The 25,252-nt window shown below is 40.8% G+C and overlaps 1 protein-coding gene across 6 annotated transcripts in view; it reads left to right on the top strand.

Moving 5' to 3' along the window:
• Positions 1-17,752, top strand: part of TFDP2 (transcription factor Dp-2) — a 62,441-nt gene extending 44,689 nt beyond the window's left edge. For 4 of the 6 annotated variants that reach the window (XM_071437626.1, XM_071437628.1, XM_071437625.1 and 1 more), the window contains 3 exons: positions 3,505-3,671; positions 9,171-9,276; positions 10,170-17,752. In XM_071437626.1, the coding sequence (XP_071293727.1) occupies positions 3,505-3,671; positions 9,171-9,276; positions 10,170-10,338 (442 nt within the window). In that variant the 3' untranslated portion in view covers positions 10,339-17,752. Of the gene's footprint in view, positions 1-3,504; positions 3,672-5,874; positions 9,129-9,170; positions 9,277-10,169 lie in introns of those variants that run through there. The other 2 variants (XM_071437629.1, XM_071437631.1) reach the window with 2 other exon arrangements.
• The last annotated feature ends 7,500 nt before the right edge of the window (positions 17,753-25,252 follow it).

The raw sequence follows: 25,252 nt of genomic DNA, 5'->3' as shown, positions 1-25,252 counted from the left end.
CAAATCCTGTACTGAACTTCAAGTCAATTACACAGCAAAAATAGACTCTAGTAACCCATGCACCAACATGCAAAACAGCAATTAAAAGCTGATTTTTTTGTAGAAAATTCAATGAAGTTCAATATATTCTATCACAAATCTTGTGGAATACTCTCAAGAGCACTGCAGTTCAGCAAGTGGGGAACTTTAGGATCATTTTTGATTTAGCATAATTATACCCTTATTCTGTGGTCTCACTGTAAAGGTCTTCCTGCTCTTTTAAACAGGACTCTACATTTAGGTGTGAAGTTGTTAAAGAGTTGAACAATTTCATAGTGAAACTTCAGAACTGCTGCTTTGAGTTGTCAGAGATTAATCTGGCATTTGGGATCCAGAGCAGTGTAACACGTTTCTGTGCTCTCCAGCTGTGTGAAAACACTCCTACTAAAAGTGAGCACACCAAAATTATTGTTGTTGATACTTCAATTTATATAACTCAGCTGTGGGAGTGTGTCACCTGGAGGTCATTAAGTGTACAACCCAAATTAAGCCAGCTTTCCACTGGGGTTATTATTTGTGCAACTAATTAGTGGCAGCAGTAATAGGTAAACAGTGCCAGAAAGTGCTCTGTTTTAACCACTGTTACACTGATCTGCTAAATAAGGCAGTTAGCAAAGGTGGTTTGGAGAATTCCCAGTCTGTAGTTAATTGGAGAGTATTTCCATCACTGGTCAGCTGGAGGGCTTGCTCTGCACTTGGTTCCAGACTGAAAGCCACTTTTTAAGGGGCTTCCATTTTCCTTTCTTCTCCAGATAACAGTTATATAAAGTACTGGTGTTAGTAAGTCCAATGAAGAGCCAAGCTCACAGCATTAGCTACTCAAAATTGTATTTACAGAGGAACTTCTACAGGAAAGTAATTGCTTGGAAATGTTGTACATATAAGGGTGATACAGTATCAGAAGGAAAATAGGTGTGTGTCCTCTTAAGTGTTTTCCTACACAAGAACAGCCAAAACAGAGCAAAATGTCTCACAAATAAATTTTAAAAGTAAAGAGAGAAGTTTTTGGGCAAGTTTTGTTTAGGGTTTGAGAAGGTAGATGGGTGCCAAGCAGCATGCTGGGAATGGCATTTCTGAAGTTGGAGCAGGAAAAGCAAAGTCTTCAGGTAAAAAGGAAGTAGTTAAGAACTAATTTTAAAGATGAGGCACCTGAATAAGTAAGTCCCATTTAAACAGGAAAAATGTATTTAGTGTGTATGGTACTTCTGTATAAATGCTGTTGGTCCTAGGAAAAAGAAGGAAAAAGTAGCCAGAATACCTTGTTTTTAATACCTTGTTTTTATTCAGACACAATAGATGTATCAGAAACTTGGAAAATTAGAACATCTCTAAGGGGAAATGCAGATTTTGTACAGCACTGGAGATACAATGCTGTATATTAGCAAGAATGTGTAGGAAGTGGCCTCTTGTACCCTTACAGAAAGAATTGCCTGTAGCAGCAGAAAATCCAGATTAAAATCACTGGTGATCAAATTTGCACTTATCATGGGAAAAGGACTGGAAGTGAACCCAAATTTTGTATACACAGATTAATAGCCTCTGCACCTGGCTTGTAGTACTGAATAATAACATGGTAGCCCACTGGATAATTCCTGTGAGAGCAAAAGTTGATTTCTCAGTACCAGCTGAAATCATGCTGGGAATTACTTGGAAAAACAGCAAGGAAAAACAGTGTAAAGCTAGATGCATCTAGTGCTTTATATCTGGAATACTACACTCTGATGTTCTTGGGAAAAGCATGGCATAACCAAGAGGGACACAGGAGGGCAGCAAGAAGGACTGAGGCTGTGGAAGGGCTTTGACAGAAGGAGCAGATGGGCTCTTTGGCCTAGGAAGGAGAGGACACTGGATTCCCAGGTGTCTCAAAAGTCATGAGTGATATGGGAACATGTATAGAGAACAGCTGCACACAGTTGCTTGTTAAATTGAGAGACATTAAGAGAAGAAACCAGGTGATGATAAAAAGTTTTTTTTTAACACTCTGTGCAAGTAGTATTGGATTTTGTTCATGCTAAAAGTTTACATAAGTTCAGAAGGGGATCATGTCAAGTGCCTGAAAGAAAATCCTCAAAAGCTGTTAACAGCAAAATAGAAGTCTAGGGATTTTTTGTATCAGTGACTGCAGGCTGCTAGAAACTAAACTGGAGAAATACTGAAGACTGTAAATTTCTCAGTTTGGAAACTTACTGGGAAAGGAAAATTAAGTTGCCTTCCTTTCTAATATCCAGTATTTGGGCACAGCACATGGGAGAAGAATTGCAGAGCTATCAATAAATGCAGCTTTTGATCCTGTGCCATTCATTGCAATTCAGTTATGAGTCAGTAATTAGAGCTTGCTGGAGTAGCTTAGTATGACATCGAGCTGTGCCAGTTTAGGCAGCAGCAATGTAATTGTACTGGTTGAAGTGAAAATGACACATCTTATTTTCCTTCTTAATGTGATTATGCTGAAATAAATAAAGGTACATAAACAACAGGTTTAACAGGTAATATGATATGAGTCACAGAAAAATGCTGTGTGTAACTGATAATTACACCCAGCACAAAACATTAGATTACCAATTCAAAATTCTGTGTGTAAACTCAAGAGCTGTAAAGATTCCAAGTTTCCTGGTTCAGGTATAAGAAAATAAGTATTAGCAAACAACCTAGCAAGAAAATTGACATGAGCTTGGAGAGATAATGGAAGACCCACCAGTGAGTTATCTTTTAAAGACTGTATCTCACAGTGAGTTGCTTTTCCAAGGATAAAGGTTTTGTCAGCAGGAAAGGAGGTACTGGGAACTAAGCCTTATTTAACAGACCAGAACTGTCTGGGCTTTTAATAAGTCTGATGACAGTGTAAGGCCAGCCTAAATTCCCCTGCATTTCTTAAAGCTGTCTGAAGTTTATATCTCAATTTCCACTTTTATATGCAGTTAAAAACATTTTGAGAGTTCTGCAGCAGAAACAGTGGGTTGTGAACACACAAGATTCTGAACAGACTGCTTTTCTAGCTGCATCCAAGAAGCAAAATTATCCCAAAGTAAATAGGTCAGTTCACAGGAGGAGTGTTGCACATTAGAACAGAAAGTGAAATGTAAAAGCAGAAAAATAAAATAGTTATTTTGGTGACAGGGCTTCAGGTGACCTTATTGGCTTTAGTGCAAGTGAAGGCTCATGTTTAATTAAGGCCTCCCTCATCCCTTTGAATCTACTTAATGAGGTAGAAAATTTTAAACTTTGTTCCTGCACTGGTGAAGTTACTTTAATTGAGAATGTGCCATTTTAAACCTGTAGGCATGCCAGTCACAGAAAAGAGAAAGCATTTCTTGCACTTCTCTTTCCTTAAGGACCCCTTACAGAAAACCAGGACTCCAGATGCTTTTACCTTAGTAGATGGCAAAACCACCAGGAAAGAACAGGCAAGGAGAGCACAGCTGTGCTCTTTTCAGAACCATCTCACTTTTAATTTTTTACATGCAGATTTGAATACCTCTTTAATTTCGATAATACTTTTGAGATTCATGATGACAGCGAGGTGCTGAAGAGAATGGGAATGTCCTTTGGGCTCGAAGCAGGCAAATGCTCAGCTGAGGACCTGAGAACTGCAAAATCACTGGTGCCAAAAGCTTTGGAAGGCTACATCACAGGTAAGCTAAATATTGTTCCTGATCAAATCCATAACCTTACTTAACTGAAGCAAATTTAATTATATTAACTTACATATGTAAATTTCAGGGTTTGTGGGACTTAGTAGGGTTGGTACATGAACCAGTTCTTTTGCTGTTAATTTTGGAAGGTTTATGTTAGTTGTCCTGTTGACTTAATGCACACTGATTTGTAACAGTGTGATGTGTGAGCTGCATTATGAAGAAATTATTTCTTAAATAACTAAGTTGACACCAAGAACAAATTTTTATGTTAGTATTAATTTTGAGTAACTGAATGTATGGAGGAGCAAACTGGAAGAAGGCAGCTCTTCCCAAGCTGAGGAAAAGGAAAGAAAAAAGAGCACCTTGAAGTGGTTGGGTGTAATCCCTCAGGAGCCAGCAGGTGCCACCTGAGAACTAAGCTTCTCTAAATAAAGCAAGTCCAAAGGCTTCAGGGCAGGTGTCCCAGGCAGGAGCTTTTACCTGCCCAGTTTGAACAGGTCGTGCTTAGACACAAGACTAGAACTCCTTCAGTCCATCACTGGACTAGAGCTGCCACAATCTGCTGTCACTTCCTATAGTTACTGTCAGTGTGTCCTTCTTGCTGCACTGCAGCTTCAGCTTAGCCCAGCATTTTCTCAATTTCTGGAGGGATTTATCTGTAAAGGAAGTGTTACCCAATTAATGTGTACAGACCTTTGTTTTTGAGGAAAGGGAATAAAACTCTTGCCCTAACTTCTCTACTGCTATATATAAATTAGAATTCAGTTACAATCAATAAAAGTAGTACATTTTAAATGGCTTAACATTTCTTACTACATCAGATGTGCTTATGTTTATTAACACTTACTTGTGCTTTCCTGGTTCTCTTGTCCTGTGGGTTTTAAAACTAAGATTTCCTGTTTTATTTTTGGTCAATTTTGAAATCGCACCTGAAGTCTTTATAAAATGGCATTCACAACAAAAAGAGAAATTGAAAGAAACCTTGATTTGTTCCTCACAGGTTCATTCAACTCAACATTATTTATCAGTATGTGATTTATGAGCAGTGTAAAAAAGAGGAAAGGAGCAGAACCCATGTCTTTTAATAGTGTTGCAATGTTGAAGTTACTTAATTGCTCCCATGTGTTGAGAATCAAAGTAAAATTCCTTTTTCATTTTAAGCCCAAATTAATTTACCTCCAGGGAACAGGGTTTCCTTACATTTGCAAAAAACTCTGTGTCATGACACTGTTTACTGAGTACTTCCCTAGTAGCAAACCAGCAACCTGGTACCTGTATAGAGTTTTAATCATAGGAAAGGCATTGATTTTTTTTTTACTCAAAAATCATTAAGGCAAGTAATGTACTCTTCATACATGGGTTACATTCAGCTGTCTCAGCCTCTGTAAAACTTGTCTCAGAGGTATTCCTACTAGTATATGTATTTTTTTAAAATCTACTTTAATTTACTTACCAGTACATGTATTAATTTTAAATGTTTATTCTGTCTGTTACTTATTACATAATTTTGCTACACAAATCTACAGTTAAGAGTATGAATTGCATAGTGGTGGTTTCTAATTGCAGTAAGTGACCAATAAAGGAAACAGATTTAAATGTTTTGCACAATATTTGAAAAGCCAGCATTTGCCTAATTACGTATTTTTTATTATCTCCCCATTTTAACCTTGGGAGTCTTCAAACATTTTCTTACACAGCAAGAGTAGGGAAAAAGAAGGGTCATCACTGGTTTCTAGAATTACTAGAATTTCTAGGTTACTTCTACATTGTCATGATGGCTCTTCCAAGGACAATGGCTTCAGTTACTACTGTACAGGGAAAACAGATCCAGGTCTCTTATTGATTCACTGAGTAAATGTACTACAATCAAGATTCACTATGATCCCAGGAGCTGCTCTAGACAGCCAGTCTAGACAGACAGACAACTGCTCTAGAAGCCAGTCCTGTTCTAACATGTCCAAGTAGGTGAATTATTTCCTGTACAATGTTAGTTTGACCTTAGCCTGGACATTTTTTCAGATCATTCTTGACTTCTACACACTAACAGTAGTTTGTACTATAATGCTTACCAGTAGGACTAAAGGAGCAGTTGGAAGAATCCTAAGTGTAAACCAGATAAACTAAAGAAACTTTAACTTGACAAAAAATGTTGGACCATCTCAGCTTTGAAAAACAGTAACTTTCTATTTGCATTGAACAGGCACATAAAATGCTTGGAACTGCTGAACTGATGATGTGCACATCAAAGCTTTATTGGTGGATTTTCTTTTGAAGAGGATTGTGTGAATTCAGCCATTCTTCAAGTGCCCAAATTTCATAAAAGTAGTGTCTTCTAGGTTTGCTAGTTTCACCATGTTTTAGCAAATAAATGTATTTTTGTAATATGCATTTTAAATACTGGTGTGATCCCCAGGTATGCCTGCCACCAAAATCAGCAGAAGCTAAGGCATATTGACCTCCTAGAGAAAAAGATTCTGTGTATCTTACATTATTTTTGTAACACACTTTTCTGTTGCTTGACTATCATAACTGACAATGTCTAAAACATGACACTTGCACCAGCTTAAGAGGACATCCCAAGGACACAATCCTAATTATACATTCCTGCCCATTTCTGCATTTTGACCCAGGTGCTTTCCCATGTGCTCTCCCTGAGCTGGTTCGGGGTACTAAAGTGCAGGCTTTGTCTGGCAGAAGAGTTTGCATCAATTGAACAAGTAGAACTATGTAGGGAGTTTGCATCAATTGAACAAGTAGAACTATGTAGGGAGTTTGCATCAATTGAACAAGTAGAACTATGTAGCAAAGGGCTCCAGCCAGAACAGCTCAAGTGCAAAGGGGGACTGAGGTTGCTGGGTGAGCAGAAAGACTCCACTGCCTGGGACAAGCATCAACTCATAGAACGGCAGCCAGAGTAACAACTCTCTTTTTTGGGCTGTGTACTTCCTACAGGCACTTAACACGAAGTCCCACCTTTGTTAGTTGAGTTGTGACTACTAGAAATGAGGCTGCAGATTTAAAAAAAGCAGGAAATAAGGTTTCTGAGGCACTAACAGTTGAGGTAACAACATCTCACCTTATGTATCCCACTAAGGCAGTGAGCAAAGTGGTGCAGTTTAGGACTTGTATTTTTTCCCTGTGTGAAGAAGTGCTCTGCTGTTTACCTGTGTAATTATCCATGACTGGAAACAGGCTGGAGATGGAACTAAAGAGCAAGGAGCACCCACTGCCTGAGCAACTTTGTTCAGATGTCAAGAGCACTCCCATGCAGCATTTGTACATGAACTGCTAAAGCTACTGAGGGTATTGCTTTAGAGCCCTCTCAAATAAAGAATAAATTTCTACCAAGTGTATCTGCTACAAGGTATGCCTAGTATGTAACAATGCCACTACTGGATTGGACTGCACCACCTTGGGAAGGTTTATTCAAATTGCTTTCCCTGGTTTTAAGTGCAGCTATTAGTAATTGATCTACATTGCCAGAAGAAATAAGTCTTTTCATTGTAGGCACACTTCTCTTTTGACAGACTTTAACCATACTGGAAATGGCTTCCACTCCCCACCTTTCACAAACTTCTTATCCCTTGCTCCTCAGAGCCAACTGGAAAATTGAAACATATACTATATTATTGAAATATGTATTATATTTATATGTATTACATTTAGAAATATAAGGCAATGAAAATTCAAGGCAGGGATATGCTGTTATGAACCACATTTCTGCCATGCTTCTACTTTGCTCTTCTAAAAGAAAGCTAACCAGCTATTATCCAGAAATGTTTATAAACCACAAGATTAGCAGCAGTGTCTTGTTATTCTTCTGAAATATTAAACATGTACAGACAGGCACACTCTTTCAAAATACCAGGGAACAACACTGTGGCACAGCTCTATTAGTGTAAATACAATGCAGTCATTCCAAATGGTTTAGCCTCCTGGTGCACGGGCAGGAGGAAGCTGTGAGAACATGTTCTCTGTAACATGAAACCTGCATTTAGGGCAATCTTGATGAAAGACATCGAGCTCCAGCCACATTTAACTGTTCTCATCTATTCTGTCCTCACACATCACCCTAAAGCTGCCACTTATCAACGTTTGCTATCATGTTCCAAGGACTACTGCCAGGAACACCACCCTTGCTAGCCTTGCTTTGTACCATGACATTTAAATACCTTGCTGCAACAGCTTTCACAGCACAAACCAAGGCAGCCAGTGGAGCCAACTTACATGGCTGTGTCAACGTGCTTAAAACAGTCCCTGTGCTAGGCAGCACTGCCAAATCTAGAGGAACCAAAGCTTGACAAGGACACAGGACAAATGAGAATGTGTGTGTAACAAACACAGTTATTTCTCTTACCTGTTATAGAACAACTCTAGATAATTATGAGTAGTACAGTCCCAGTTATCCATGTGCTGTCTAAAACAGAGGCTTGGTTAGGCACAGAGTTTAACAGTAAGGACTCTAACTTCGGATTTAATGCATCTAGCTGGAACTAGATGCAAGTATCATAGAAAAGAACTAGACAGTCTTGGTAAAACTTTGTCTTGATATTAACTTTGTGTCAAGATAGAATTTGGGTAGGTGAATAGAAATGCCTTATCTCAGAAACAAATTAGAAACACACCAAAAAAAAAAAAATCCATAAATGTAATTGGGTCAGTAGACTTGGTGATTCTCTTGGCAGAAATGTGCATAACTGGAAACAACTGACAGGCATAAGTTGTTAGGGAATTTGAAAACAAGTATTGTGGGGGTTGTTAGTAACCTCTTCACATCTCTCAGGGAGCTTTTAACAAACTACCTGAAGAAACTTGGCATTATTGCCAGACCATTTTAATGGTCTTAACGCCCCCATTTCCTGTCCTTAGGGAGGAGAGTGCCTTTCATGTCTCATGTGCCATGTACAACAGGCTCTCCCTTCCATTCTTGGCACCAGCCCTTTGCCATGGTCTGTGCGTGTCCAGAGCTGCTGCCCAGCTCTGGCTGGAGGCAGAGTGGTGAGGAGGCTGCCCCACAGCCAGCCATGAGAGCACCAGGCTGAAACTGCCTTTGGCCACCAGAACACACACAGTGACACAGAGACTGCCTGGGGGTGGCTTCACTGCACTGTCTCAAACCCAGATAAACACAATTCCTTTTGTACCTTCACCAAGTGGGGCAGCCAAAGCACTTGGAGCTGTCTGGGCATTTCACAGGGTCAGGCTGTTGCAGCAAGTTTCCATGAAGGACTCCAGAACTCATTTCAGATACCTGTGATTGCATACAGTCACCAGCCAGGTGAATATTCTTCAGACAGGGGAAAAAGCTGAGTGCATCCACAAACACAGGATATCATTTCATCTTGACTAAACAGGACACATGTACAGTATAAAACTCAAGCTACTGGTACCTTCTAAACTAAATTAAGGGCTCCTAATTACAAAGAGAATGCAAAGTTTAAAATATTAAAAGAAAAAACATAAGTAACTATCATAAATAGTTATGCTTTCTTCTAGATATGTCTGCAGGACTTTCATGGATAAACCAAGGGTTAATTTCAAGTTCAGCACAAGCAGTTTCCCATTTCGAGGCAGCTGGAAGCACATATGATGCTAAATCAAGGTAAATAAAATTATTTTTTTATTCAAGAATAGTTATATATGCTTGTGGTACTTTAGTAATCTTGCTATTTCATACCATTTGCATGCAGGAATTGAGATATTATCATGGCTGATTTTGATAGTGAAAAAGTCTCTGTCTTCCTTGAAGGAAAATTATGTTTGAAAGGCCAAATCAGCACGCTTTGAACATTGAACATACCAGCTATTTTGTACCTATGTTTCATAAGAATAGAATCACTTTCAAGCCCCTTTTCCTGATTAAAACCTTAAATTCTTGCCTGGGCATGGACTACAGATAGATAATTACATGTGGATAAAAGCCTGGTAATATTTCTGAAGAATGCACAAGAATGTCTGCTCTCTAAATGCACTGCTATTTAAGCTCTCATGAAAGAAGTTTAGTCCACACAACTTAATAAGAATTTAAAATTAAAAACCAACAACCAAACAAAAAAACACCATGAGCAAAACCCCAACCTTAAATACACCTCAGCAGCAGACTTTGCTTGGAGGTTACCTGTACCACAAAAAATGGAAATAGGGATTATTATTTTGGAGCAGGCTCTTTCTCATAGCAATTAACAGCTTCATTTTATATTGCAAACATTTCTGTGTATTAAAGAAACTGAGATGGATTTCCTTTTTTTTTCTTCAGCTTAAGCAATTCTACTAGTTGATTATGAAAAAAAAAGGAAGTCACCCAATATTCTTTTTATGCAATTTTCCATTGTTTTATCAACTCTGCTAACTAATAGCTGTGTTTACTGCAACACTTTGGGATTTTTCCTTGCTGGTAGCATTTCTCTGACTAAAGGAAAAGCTGAGGCCAAAAAGAAAAAGCTTCAAAGCTCCTGAGAAGCCCTCTAAAGTTCCCCCTTTGTGTTGTCTTGCTAGTGAGAATGCAGGGTTGTGTCTGGATGCTGAAGTGGCCTTAGCAACTGGGCAGCTGCTTGCCCCTAGCAGTCAGCAGTCCAGCAGCGCAGCGTCCCGGGGGGAGACACCCTGCTCCTTCAACGAGGAAGATGAAGAGGATGAAGATGAGGATTCTTCCTCCCCAGAATGAGGACAGTAGAAAATGGAATATACAAAATGCTGCTCAAATATTCTTAATGGGAGTTCCTGTTTGGATTTTACTGGTTTCTTGCCTTGGTTTGCACTGTGTTTGGTGAACCAAAATGGAAGCTTCCAAACAAGTTTATCCATAGCTGAAATTGAAGAATTGTGTAACTGAACACAGAGTGACATGTAGAGACAGAGGAAAGTGGGTTTTATAAACTATAAATGAGGAAAAGAACAAAGGCCCTGGAGATTTGGCAAAGTAAACCTTAAGATCATCTTTTCCATTTTGGGACTCAAGTATCTGTCTTCCCCTTGTCTTTTTCAGATGGAGAAGAAAACAGTCAGTCAGTAAAAGCTGATTCTTGTATTGTCTTTTGGCTGTTCTGCCTTTAGAAAAAGGGGGAGAGAGCACACACAAATGTGCTAAAATCATTATTTAAAACTATCTTGTATGAAAGTGGTTGTAGGGAAAAGGGGCTGTTAAAATGTTTGCTTTTTTTCTGTTCAACTTGCTGTATAGAAGATTCTTAAAGTAATATAAATTGCAAGTGATTAAATGAATCTTGAAATAGTTTATATCCATTTTAGATACTCTAAAAGTAACAAGAACCATTAGTATAAAAGGTTCATATGTTCATTTATATTGCAGGCCTAATTTATTATAAGTGATTATTCTTAGCCATTATTAAAACAGTCAGGAAAAAAACCAGTATTCTCTGCACCAGCTTTTTTCAAGGAAAATAAGTAAAAAAATTGTATTTCTAGATGACAGCGTATTCAGTGTAGCTTCTCCTTTATTGTTCTAACTTTATATAATCCCTTTGATATTAGAGCATGTCTTGTTTTTTTAAAAAAGGCCTCCCTCTATGTTAAGGATCTCAGGCAGTGTGTTTTCAAGGCAGTCCTTTCAGATTTGGGGTGGGCAGGTCACATAACTTTTAAAGTCATGGGCTGAGGTTCTTAGGAAAAAAAATAAGTAATTTCAACAATACATCATTTCAGATTTTGCATTCTGGTCAGCTTGGATTCTGACAGACTTTCTTATCAGTAAATTCAGTTGCACTCACCTTGATGCACCTTTGAAAGTTCAACCATGTCAAACCATGTAAAATAGTCTGTGGCTCAAGGTACCCAGCACATATCCCATGTGAGCTGTTAAACTCAGACTTGCAGCAGGAGGCTGTGTTTTCCATAGCTAACATCACATCCAATCATAAAGACCTTTAAAAAACCCCAAAACCTTGAATATCAATGTAAAATACACTGTAAATGTACTCTTGCCATGGTGTTCCAGTGCCCAGGACTTTGCCTAGCTCTAAGTTAACTGTTTTTCATGAGGTCAGTCTTTCCAGTTTTCCCACTGTTGCAGGGGGCTGCCCCATGTCTCAGCTGCCTGAGGCAGCTGTCCTGGCTCTGTTCTGCTCTGGGGGATGGATGGGGTACCTTGTGCTGCTGCTCACTGAGCAATGGCAGCAGCTACCCTGGGCAGCTGGCAGCATCACTCTCACAGCCTGGCCTGTGTCCACATCCTCTACAGCCAGACCTGCACTCACTCAGGCCAGCAAGATCCAAAAGCACCAAGCCTGAGCTACAGAGAGAAAATGAGGCCCCAGCTCAAGAGCTGCCTGGCTGTGTGCAGGAGTTAGCCCAGGGCTGGCTGCTCACTGGACAGGTAAAACTGTGAGGCACAGACAAGCACCACCCACACGTTTCCATTACAAACAGAAGCATCCAGATAGGAACTTCTCACAGAGAGTTCAAACTCCTGCACCTGAGCAGTACCTGAGGGCAGCACCAGTACTAGGTATGGCCCTTGACTGAGCTGTTTGGCACAAATGAATAGCAAATGCACAAACTAAAATGCCTGCTATGGTACTCACCCTTGGGGCAAGACTGTTCAGCCCATCCTGTGCTCGTGGCTCACAGGCAGCAGCAGACTGAGGGCTTTATACCCTCACTTCCACCGAATCTGTAACACTACCTCCATACCAGAAAAGCTTTCCAGATACAAAAAAGTATTCTTGCTGACAGAGTCAGTGCATAGAGCCAAGTGGCTCACTTTTGAAATGGAGGGAGAAGGGAACAGGTACTTCACACATGCTACTATGGAATTGTCAGCTTCATGATTGACATTTCATTTAAACAGATCATCACTTTCATTCTTAAAAAACCCATTGCTTTTTCAAAACTGCCCTGTCAGTAAGCTTCACTGGAAAGGACATATCAAAGGTAACTTATATATGCATGAGCCTAAGGAATTCTTTACGAGGGAAATATCTTCCAGAGTAGTTATGCCACCCTCTCCCCAACAATACATTAGGGACACATTTAACTTTACACTTTCTTCACGCTTCCCACTCAAGATCAGTGTAAAAAGAAAAAACAGCAAAACACTAAACAGTTCCTAAAGAGCAGCACTTTGAACTATAAGAACCTGGCAAAAAAAGGCTTCCAGGCCAGAAATGGAATGTATTTTATTAGCAGTCAGTCTGCTTTACAGGGGGAAGATCTTCAGTGACGCCTTTCCTCCATTGAGGTCTGTGCCCTTCAAAGCTGCAGCCTGCACAGCTGCTTGCTTTCTGGCAAACATCAAACTATCAAAGTTAAAGATAAAAAATATGGGCGCACATAACATTTATTTGACAGTTGAACCAAGCCTTCAATAGTTATTTTTCCTGGACTAGTTGAATACAAAGGACAAAACAAGTTAGAACATTTAGAAGAGACTTCAAAAGTAAATTCTTTCTTTAGGCTTCTTTGTGCCAAATACCAGTTGAGGATGAAGTTCAACTGAAGCACTGCAGTCTTGTGGCCACACTAAAGTCTGAGAACCAGGAGAATTTGGGACCTGATCCAGCCACAGTCACCTGTGTATGATCTCAGGCAAACTTTTCAATCATTCCTGGTGATCTTAGCTGCCATATTTAAAAAAGACACAAAAACCACAAACCAAAACAGGTAAATGCAAGACCTCACCAAAGGCAGCTGCTGCAATTGTGAGTAACAAGGGGCTTGAGAATATTAACAAACCACAGAGCTCTGACTGAGCTCATGGCAGTGCTTATGGCACAGCTGCTTCAACACACAGGCCGTCCCTCCTGCTGAGAGCCAGCAAACACTTTCCACAATAAAATGGTCAGGACCAAGCCTGGTGTTCCCATTTTCTATTCAGTTCCATCATCATCTCCTGTCTCATGCAATACCTCTGACATTCATTGACAGGAATCAAGCAGCAACTGGTACTAGGTCATACTTCATATGAGAAAAAGTTAGCACTTAAATTTCCATTATTAAAATTTATTTAATTATTCAAATTTTCATTATCAAATTTATCTTATATTTAAGGTAAATTTAAGTTATGTTTCCATGTCTTGGAGCACTCTCTCTTGGTTATACATTCAGGAGGCACTTGACTGCAAGCAATATAATGCTGTATGTAAATGCCTTTATAGCTATTGTGCACTAAACAACTTAATTTCTGGACTAACTATGTGGTGCTTGAAAAACCCAAATTTGATTTAGAAAAACTTGTCAGCTCCACTATCTAGATGAAATACTATGAGTGGGAGACAGCATTTTTCCATTATGTGGAAATATAACATAATGTTTGTGGATTTTGGTATTTAAAATTGTATTAAAGTGCACCAGTCTTCTCATTTCCACACTGGAATTAATGCCAACAATCCACCTAATCTCAGAAAGTGTGTGTCTCTAGCAAATAAGACCAGTTCAACTGAAGGTATGACTTAAACTAACACCATAAACCCAGTAAAAGCCCTGCTGTAGGTGTTTCCATTTTGGTTAAGGGGTTTTAATTTTTAAACTACAGCTTGCAAATACCCCTAAATCCTTTTGAGTGGCTAGAAATTGCTGAGGATACAGAATTCCCACAGAAGGGCTTCTGCTGATCAACTCTGTCAGCCTGAAGTAACATTATGTAAAAAGGCCTAATAATCAAATTTTAATCCTTTTGTTTTTTTAAAGAAAAATGAGGCCTTCATGTTCGTACATGAAATGATGCTTGAATTTACAATTCCACAGTTAAGGTTTAAAATTTCAAGTGCTCTTTTTTATGGCCAAATCCACTATTTTAATTCGAGAGTATGGCTGAAACTTAACCACATTTGAACTCTGGGCAATACTCCTTTGTGTAGTTAACTGGCCCTTTACAGCTGAAAATAAGCCAGGCAGTTGATGGTAAAGACTTTCCTTTTAGTGAGTTAAAGATGTTTGGGGTTTGGATTCATTTAAAATCAAAGCCAGCACCACAGGGTATGGTGGAGAGAAAACAAACCAAAGCAAGCTACCTTCCTGCCTGACCCACCTCATTTGTATCTTTTCATTCCAGGAATCTCTCAGGAGCATCATTGTATTAAATAACCAGATGTAATGAGCTGGGGAAAGACTATGTGTGCTTTTTTAATTTGTGATTTCAAAAATTCTAGTAATAGCCATATTTGGAGGTGACATCCTTCTGCTGCAGTTGGGTCACTGGGGCTGAGGGTGTCTCAGGTGCCTCTTGCAGCATTAGTGATGAACAGGAGAGCGAGAAGCCAAGGGCCTGTTTATGGAGGTTTGTTGTTTAAAATGTGCCACTTCTTGAATTCTGGCCTCTGTCTGCAAGCAGTGTACCAATGAATCATTTGTGATGTTGTGGACACCTACCTGAGCACATGAAAAGCTCTAAATAATTCATTTTCTGCTGGCAGGTGTTCACACAACCCAATCCTGATACCATAAAACTTCATGAAACTCAGTCCTTAGACTTAACAAAGTTCCCAAATCAGATTATCTCTTTCCTGTCTGTTAGAATTTTGTCTGGTGAGTACTTTTAAGAGGCTGTGAGTAACTCTTCTCTCCCCAGTCCAGATATATTGCCAAAAACTACCCATAACCAATGTTACTCCCATTTGTTCATTCCCTCTGCAAAGGATTATTGTCCTTGCAAGTCACTGCTGAGCTGTGTGTGCAGGAGCCCCCCAGCTCCTTCAGTCTGAGTGCCTGGGGGGCCATCCACAGATCCCTCCCCAGCTGGCACTGACAGGGAGGGGAGGCAGTGCTCATCACAGCAGCCTGCCAGGACCACTGAAAGGGCTGTTCACTGCAGCTGGATAGTCACTCTCCACCTTTGATACACCTACCCTGTCTGCCCACCCAGAGATCAGACAAAAGCAAAACATTCTCTTTCCTTCTTCCATATTTTTGAGAGTACCAAAGAATCCAACATTGAGGATATCCAGCTCAACTGCAGGACACCAAAAATCCTTGCTCAAAATTGGTCAGAAGTAACATCTGAGATCTAACCATCCAAATCCCAGGGGAAAGCCTCCTACTAGAACCAGCATGGAGCAAATAAATACTTCTGCATTTATCTAAGAAGAAAAGCAGACTGACCTGGGTCAGGTCAGTATCTGTAACAGAGCCATGATAATTCCAAGCAGACACAGGAACCTCCCAGTAGCCCAAACTTGCATCTCTAAGATTCTTAGTCCTCTGGATTGGCTAGAAAAGTGCAGTCACTTAAACCTGATTTCTCTAAATGCCATTCTTAAGGACTTAACATTCTCCAGGTATGGGTACTTCAGAAATATGGACAGTGTGGGATAGCAGGATACAGCAATGTCAAATTTAAACCCAGTTGTAGCTGCAAATCAAACTCATCTATGCAGAAACTTTCCAATACAGATTGAGTTGGTTTTAGCCCATTTTCCTCTCCATGGTGAGTGAAACACTGGTCCCTCACACTGCCTGGTTCCTGTGCTGCCCTTCCTGCTGACACTTTCAGGTCACATACAACTATTCTGAATGGCCACAAAAGTTAAAATTATCAGAAAAGGTAAAGTCCACAAAACCAGTCTCCAGGCTTTTTGATGGGTTTGTTAAATTGCTATTGTAACTTTAACAATTAGTAGATTTGGTCATACTAATGCAGGGATTAAGTGGATCTCCCAGAATTTCCCCAGGAAATCTGAATCACAACCCATCACACAAGTTTCTGAAACATTCCCTTGTCCTAAAGGCCAGGCTGTATACATGAGAAATGCTTCAGAGAAGCAAATGCACATGGTATGACACTGTATCTCACAGGCACCTACTGTACAAAAAAATGAATGCTACTTTGAACAAACCTGTAAGAAGTAGGATGTGAGCCTGTCCTCATTGCTCAGGCCCTGACTGCAAACCCTGCCCTGGCACCAAGGCACAAGCTTTGTGTTTGCATATCTTACTCAGCATCAGGAGAACCTGGCCAGCAAGTACAGGCAGAGTTTTACACCAGGCCTTGCTTGCTGGCACCTGGGGAGGATCTGGCATGGATGAGCCCTTGGCAAGGATTGTTGCTGAATTCTGAACGCTGATGTGCCATCAGCCCATGTTCTGAAGGTGCTACAACATGCAGCAAGGGGTAGAAAAGGCAGGTCTGGCCCTCCTCCCTGCCCTTACAGTAGCACTTTTTAATATCCACTATATTCTACATGGAAGTAATTGTAGAGCACTTCCTTTTTATATTTAAAATGCAGAAACCACTTGAAAGTCTATTAACTTTTAAATTAAACTTTTTTTTAAGAACAAGGCCAGTCATGGACAAAACTATTTAATGACCTCCAATGCTGAACTGAAAGCAGGGTTTTGTAAACATGGTGGGTGGGAAGAGGCAAATCCAATTACAAGCATGCTAATTATCTGGGATTTGAAGTTTTAATTAATTTTTTTAATCTAGTCATCTTGCTCTCCCCAAGATGTGTATTGGCACAAAGGGTCACACAAACACTTTGGTGGAAACTTCTCCCTTTTCTTGTGCTAAGCTCTTGTATCTTCAGGAAAGCCCAAGTTTCCCATTCATCTTCATTTGCTGCATATTTTTGAATTCTCCATAGATTTCTCTCTTTCCAAATACCTATAAATTATAAACTAAAGTTTTATTTTTGCAGAAAGTCTGCTATTAAGCTATGCTGATTTTTTGTCCTGAACAAATAGTGTTAATTTCCACTACCACATTGTACGTGGCTAGGAGTAGTGTAAAAAAAATGTGGTAGTATTTTATGTGCTTTAAACACTGACAAAGATATAAAGAAAAGTGCATATACAAAGTTTTACTTTCCTAATAGGAACACTGGCATTAGCAAATAGTATATTTGAACCAATAGGAAATATTACTTTGTAGTAGCAAACACTTTGTAAATAAATACTTGTTATTTTTTTAATGGAAATTTTATAGAAGCTTTTTCTGTATACTCAATTGATCCCATGTTTACTGAAAATGCTGCAAGTGGGAATTGTACATTGTAAATGGGGGTGGGGAGCAGACAGTCTGGCTGAGGTGAAAGCTGTGTGAGCTTTGGAGAAGAACAACCAGTTTTCTGTGAACTGAAATGTAAACCTTAACTGTAGAAGAACTGAATAAAAGAATTTCAAGGCAACAGGACTGAGCTTGTCTTTGAGAACACTGCAGAGAAAAGGTTGCTCAAGGTTAACGCTGCCAGTCTGTGCACCTCGTTAGGAAAACAAGGAAGTGCCCTGCTTTCCATGGGAAATATTGCACCCTCTGGTTATTGAAACACCACAGTCTAGCAACTGCATCCTCCTTGGCTGCTCATTCAGGGAAACATCCTATGTCCTTATCCAGGGAGAGGTGCTGGACTGCTGACATGGTTACATTTTGATAATCACAGAATGTTTAGGGATATTGTTGTCCCTATCCATTGAAGACACACACGTCATCTGTACCTAAGAGAAGGCCCAGAAACAGGGTGTTTTCCCCCAGTTTCATGCTAGGTCTATCCTGCTGAACACCCCTCAAACACCTATGGACTCTGAACATATATCCTTCCAAACACCATCCTATTTTGAGAGCAAGAATGCAAATAACAAGAATTGAGGCAGCATTAGATGCAGTCTCTCTTCATCCTCTGTGTTGGTTTTCCAACTCTGCCACATCTGAAAACATCAGTAATGTCACAGTGCTTGCTTTTCTCCATGTGCACAGAAGACCCATGACTCACTATTTTTAATCTCAAACCAGCTAAAAGTAAAGGTTAAAGACAATAGCAAAGACTTGCAAAACTGTAAGTTCATTCTTGTGTAATAAAGAGAAACTCTACCACAAACCCCTTACATCTAAAATGCAACGGCGTTTTTGGGAAAGGATTTTCACTAACAGATTTGGCAAATAACCACCTAAAAACTCTTGCAAAGTCTTTTTTATGGGCAAGAAACACGACTGCAGAAATGAGAGGATGAGAGGGTATAATCTTTATACCAACAATAAAGAAATACAGGGCTTATTTATGCTTCTTAAAAAAAAAAAAGTCTAAAAATCCTTACCTTCTTTTGTGTCAGTGCTCCATAATCAGAATGACTCTGAAACAGAAAGCTGATGGTGAACCTGTTTAGAATAAATACTCTCCTCTAAAGAATCCTTAGTTCTTTGTGCTGTGTTTTCAGCTGGGGATCTCCTCCCCAAGAACCCAACAAAGCAACTGAGGAGATGTGAAAGCATAAAAGCCCATTTCATCTTTTCTAAGTACTCAGCATGGATCTCTAAGAAGTCTGCAAATAGTGCTCTCTGAAATGACAAATACTTTTGGTTAGAGTTTCTCTGTCCAACCAGATACCATCATACAAACTAGTTTATGTTTTTCTTCACCTAAGTAAATCTGTATGTTTCCTAAAAAAAGGAATCAAGCAATGGTAACTGCTGCAGGATTAAGGTGCTCTGTGCTCATAATGAAAACATTAAGACAACAACAAATATTGTCCTTGGTTAAAAATAACAGTATTTAAAACTATCTTGTTGAATTCCATACATTCTGTTAGAAAGCAAAAATATCTGGAAGCATTCAGGAAAACCAGAAAACCCCCAAATGTGTGTAGGTTTATTATTCATTAAACTCCGTCTCAAGCCCAAGTGTAGGATAGGAGATAAATGTGAACAATACTTCATTGTCCGAGCGCCGTGTCACGAGTGCTGCCCTGAGCCGTGTGATCCGTGTAGGTTGCTCCTGAGGAGGCTCAGCTGTGCTGCAGTGCCCGTCCTTCGCCTGCCGGGGGTCCCACATAATACTGAGCTCCTGTTCTGCTCCTCCGGCTGCAGATCGTTCAAAAGGCTGGGAAACCTAATGTCACTGGGACTGCTTGCTGAACCTCGGTTTAGGGCTAACAAAATAGAATTAACTGTTCCTATATATTTCACAGAACTTCCCATCTGTCCCAAAGGTTAAATCAAGTCCCAGATTGTTGAAGGCACTGCTGCCACTGGTTCTTACAGCTGCCCCCTGGACAACTCATTGCAGGCTCAGTTTTGTAACATTTCAGCAATCTCTCACCGGCCACTCAACTCACAGACCCATTAAAAAACTGAAAACCACCGTCCCAGGCAAAGCTGCACAGGAAGCAATAGAAAAGCCTACAACAATGAGATGACATCAAAAGGAAGAAGCACAAAGCAAACAGAGGCTTTGTGTTCTTCCAGCATAAGGCGGCAAACAGAGCCACAAAATGGCAAAATTGTCAAAGCACCTTTCTTGTACCACACATGAAACCACACAGCCAATCCCTTGGTTCAAATGACCTGTGCTAACTCAAGTTTTCATCAACCTGACATAAAGTCCAGGTTATGTAGCAAAGACAATATTACATACAAATATTACATTCAATTAATCTGCCGCCAGTAACTGAACATTATTTTTCAAATATTAAATAACAAAAATTACATTTAATGCCATATTATGTAAAAAGCAGCAAACTGCATTTTTACAGCAGCTGCTGGCATAAGCAAGATAGTTATTTTTAATAAATAAGCACCACAAGAACATACGTGCCTTGGCACATTTAGAAGTTAAAAAAACGTTTCAAATGAGTAAACCCCAGGAAAATGTCCTACCATTGACCTGTGTATAATTTAAGCCTCCGGCTCTGCAGAGTGAAATTAAAGCAGCAAGCAGAGCTCCCAGTAACAGGACTGGGCCGAGTGCACGGAGAACAAGTTGCTGCAAGGCAAGGCAGCCCGCGGTGCCTGCCCGCACCGTACCCACGCTGCTCCGCGGTAAAGGTAAGAGTTATTTTTTAAAAAGGGTAAAAAAGAAACCCGTGGAGCTTCCACATCTGCCAGCGTGCTTTAAGGCCACACCTCAGTTAAGCATCAGAAAAAGAGGTGTTTGCGTGTTCATGTGTTTTGTTAAGAGGCAGTTCTTGTGCTGGTTTTGGATGACAGCTTTCGACCACAACACCCTTCCAAGAAACTGCATGCCTGTCTTGAGGACCAGGCATTTGTTTTGCCGAGCTCCCGTGTCTGCCCGTGTGTGTTGCATTGCTGGGGGCACTGCGCTCCCGGCCCGCTCGGCGATGGCTCAGCCGGGGCCGCTCTCCGCACTCACTGCCCTGCACAGACCCCCTTCTCTCACCCCACTACCGCCCCCGCAGCTCCCGCACGCCCTCCGTGCTCCGGAGCGGGGCCCCCCGCCCAGCGCCTTCCCCTCCCCGGCTGCAGGGGCACAGACGGGCCGGGATCCGCCCCGGCACCCGCGGGGCCGAGCCCAGGCGGGCCGGCGGCCTCTGGCTCCGGTACCGGCGGGCACCGCACCCGCTCCGCCGCCGACCCGGCCGCGCCTGCTGCCCCTGCCCTGGCCTGCCCACCCACGGTGCTGCGTGCCGCCCACGGTACCTGGGCCGCCCGCCTGCGCTGCCCGCCCGCGGTTCCCGCATCCCGCCCGCCGCTCGGTGCCCTGAGGGGCCGCGCTCGCGCCCTGCCCTCACGGTAACGGCCCGCGCGCGCTCGGTCACGCCGCGCCCCGCGCTCCTCCGCGGGCCTGGGGCGCTGGGAGCCGGGGAACGCCGCTGCTAAAGCCACCACCTGTTTATAAATATTCCTGATTTCTGGAGAGTTGGGGATTAGCATCTTAACGCGAAGATAACACTTTCACATGACCATAAACAAGCCATTAAGTATAGTTAATACTAAATTAACCAAGTTGTAGAAAAAGCTGTTGTAACTGTTGCTAATAAGATATGCAGGTTAACACAGCTGCCGGCTCTTTGCAATCGGGATGGCCAGGCTGATGTAAGCCCCGTGAAAGCCCAGGTTTTTATTGTTATTACTTTCAAACCTTCTCACCTTTTGATATTTTCTCATCATCTCATTAGCATGACTAAAGCCGAGTTCTAGACATTCTATCTAGGCTGAAAAACTTCTTAATGTTCTGCCAAGCTTCTACCTTGCGGTTTTCTGTCATCAGGCAATGCATTAATTCTATTAAATTAAGATTGGATGTGATAGGGCTACTCTGTCTAGAGGCCGTTGCCAAATGACTGAGTCAACTGTATCAGAGCATTTATCAGACAACTATTTGTTGGCCCTTGAGCAGCAAAAGGAGGAGCAGAAGCTTTGGGACTGGCAGAGACGAGCTGAGGTTTGTACATTAACTGCAGACCTTCCAGCACATCTAACTGTACAACTGTGTGTGTGCTCCTGAGATGGCTGTTATCGACCCTCTATTTATCTGTAGGAAATGGGTGATTGGCATGATGACAAATGGGCACATACACCCAGAGAGGCAACAATTCCAGGAAATAAAGCAGTCCTGGATGGTGAAGATTTTTCAGAAATTACTACAAATTCATTCATTTCATGGAGGAGTGCCCATATTTCAAATCTTTGTAAAATGTATCACCAAGCAGTATATTTTCTGAGTAATGATCCATTCAGAGTTTAAAAATACATTGAACTAAAAGATAATTTTAAAATATAATAATAATTTTAAAATATAATTGCAGACAAATATACCTCAGTCTGATTATCAATAGATATAATCCCCACAACTGGGAGTTCTCTTGTTTCTATTCAACTGGTTAAACTTGTATTAGAAAAGTTTATATGAAAATATCAGTAGCAAAAAAAAAAAAACCCCAATTCAAAAAAAACCTTTTCCAGTGTTCAAATTAATAAAAGATAAAAAACCTGAAAGTAACATGTAGTGAAGTCCAAGGGCATGGAAGAGAGTGGGCCATCAGACATTCCTAACTAAGTGGGTCTGGTTTCATGGCACAGGATGCACATACAGCAGAACAAGCAGGCACCCTGGGGAGGGACTAAGGTACTTCCAGAATTATTTTTTCCTTCTCCATTGGCATGTTTTTGTAACTATATATAGTGGGTAAAATACTGCATGAATTGGACACCCAGGAATGTGCTAAAGCTCTGAGACAGTGCTAGGGAAGAGAGAAAATGCACAAGCTGTACCCTGCTCAGTGCTCCTCAGGCTTGGTGGTGTTAAACTGAACAGAGAAACTGCAGAGCCTTGTGCACTTAGCCCCACACTCCACTGGCCCTTCCTAATCACCAGCAATCCCTCAGTCAGTGAAGAGCTGCTCCAGATCCTTGCCTTTACAGGACTGGCAGTGTGCTGTGTGCTGTTTGCTCTCAAGGAGCTTGGCCAGCAGGGGAACACAGAATGTATTTTGTATGGTGCAGAAGGAGTTAAGGAGCCATGTGCCTGAGTTCCCTGCAGATAAGAACAACGTGAGCCCCCCTGACAAGCCAGGCAAGCAGCTCTGGCTCAGCAGATAGCAGGAACATGAACTGAAGGGGCAAAGACATCTCACAGTTCCAACAGCCATTCATATCCTAGGGAGATTTCAGAGAGCTCTCTTGTCATGTTTTAAGCCATGGCTGCATTTCTCTTTGTCAGAGTGCATTTGCCAGTTGCACTGCTGAGTTTTCATATGCAAGTCAGCCTACAGCAGTTTCCAGTAATGGCATCTTATGCAATTTCTGACCTACTTTAACACATTGGGACATTTGGAAACATGAGATCCACTGCAGCAGCTTTCTGCTTGACAGTGGGACACTGCAGCAGGAAGTCAAGTCTTTAGACTAACACATGGATCCACTAAAACACAGGTGACAGACTATAATTTTCAAGGTATTTGTCAAGCCATTAGCAGCATCCAGACCAATCATCATCTGTATCATTTTTACCTAGAGATCGTGCACATTATTTCAAAAAGATCAAATGGCCAAGTCAGTAAGCTGTTCATAGGCACTGACCTGCATTGCTCTTTCTTGGCCCTTCTAGGCTGCACTTCCTGCAGAACACCTCAAATGAGAGCAGTGTGTGTGACTGATGACAAACCATGACCTGGGTAGCAGTACAGGGATCCTCTCTCTTGGCCCACCAGCCAGCTGTGTTCAGAAGAAAGGTGTCCTCTTCTACACATCCTCCAAAACTCCAGCAACCTCAGAGAACTAAAAGTTTTATCAAAGGAGATCTTTGACACACTTTCATTAATTCCACTACCAAATGTAACCTAACTATTAACAGGGACCTAACACTACTAAAGCTTTTTCACATTCACAAGAACACTTAAAATGTTAAGAGAACTTGGTACTAAATAAAAGCCATTAAAATATTTATGGTGTTAAGTGCATCTGTCCCATTTGTAATTAGGAGTGAAGTGGCAGTTTCTGAGGTTAGAATCTGCAGCCCAGCAGGTTTAAGAGAGACCTTGTTAGGGACAATAAACCCTGGAGGAGTTATCACTGTAGGGGCTCTCTTGTGTCAGAAGAATAGAAATAGCATAATACGCTCACAAGTCACATAACATTTGGGTACTGAAGGACACATTTCTGTTCTGTACATGTGTAAAGCAAATTCAAAAGAAGATAATCCTCTCTAATACACAATATACATGGCTAAGTAAACTTTCTATACTTGAATATGAAGATTTTTTGTTCCAAATACATTGATGACCATGAGCTTTTTAGACAAGAAGGGAAGTCAAAGCTCTGATTGCAAAAATTTTTAAGATTAAAGCTTTGAGCATTCTGTGGTTTTTAAATCCACACTCAGAGCTGCCCACATACTCTTCTCATTTAGGATTTTTCCAGAAACCCTTAAATTATGCAGTTTTCTCCATCACAGGCGACCTACCTCATTTTTTAAGAAGACCAAAGTGTACCTTCTGATGCAAAGTTCTTGTTCCACTTCAAGCTCTATTTAACTCAATCTCTCCAAAAATAATGATGAATAAACTTCACAGAGAAGTAAACTTAAATAGGGCAAATCCAGGTTCAGTACCAGGCTCCTGAGAACACTGCATTTAAAGAACTGTATGAAATCATTCAGCAGGACTTGGTGCTGAGAAATATATTTTTCCTTTCCAAATCTCCTACTGAGAAAGAGGCAGGGTGCAGGGGATTAAAAACACAGAAAACAATACCCACCCTCCCCACTCTTGTTTTTGTTTCCATACTGATTCACAACTCCTTTAGTCTACAACTCTTCCTTCTACTCTTCATTTCCATCCAGATTTTCTCTCCAGTGCTGCAGAACTTCTACAGCAGACATTTCAGTACAAAAGGAAGGAGTTTTCTTTACTACTGTTCTACAAGCAGCATCATCCCCAGCTGAAAGTAATTAATTACTAGTCAGTGCTAAATGGCATCTGTCCCCAAGGGAGCACCTTACCTACTGCAGGCTGGATAAATAAAGTAATAATAAGTAAATAAAGCCTTACAGCTCATTTTGTCTTTGACAAGCTTCTCCTCAGCCTCCCCTGTAACCCTGTGTGTGCTCACCTGGGGGGAGGCAGGGGGAGTGGGGCATGGCAAGGAGAAGGAACCTCAGCTGATTTGGACACACACTGGCCATTTTACAGCTTTGAAATTAAACAGCCTTGTTCCAGATTTGAAGGCACTAAAAATTACCTAGTAAGAATTTACCAGTACAAAAGTTAAACATTTCAGGTTTCTGGTAACATGGTAGCTAATTTAAATCTTTATTCATAATTTACAATGAAGGCTAAGAAACCTTTACTCTGAAGTTCATATGAAGGAAAACAGTAATTTTATCCTGTCCTAATAGCCTGTACACCTCTTTACAGATAATTGCTGTATCCTTTACCTACTCAAGATAAAGAAATAA

Source organism: Agelaius tricolor, unplaced genomic scaffold (genome assembly GCF_023055355.1).
Source record: "Agelaius tricolor isolate 1412-34295 unplaced genomic scaffold, bAgeTri1.0.p SCAF_12, whole genome shotgun sequence".
Classification (NCBI taxonomy): Eukaryota; Metazoa; Chordata; class Aves; order Passeriformes; family Icteridae; genus Agelaius; species Agelaius tricolor.
Note: the sequence above shows the minus strand (reverse complement) of the source record. Positions and strands in the feature narration are given on the sequence as shown.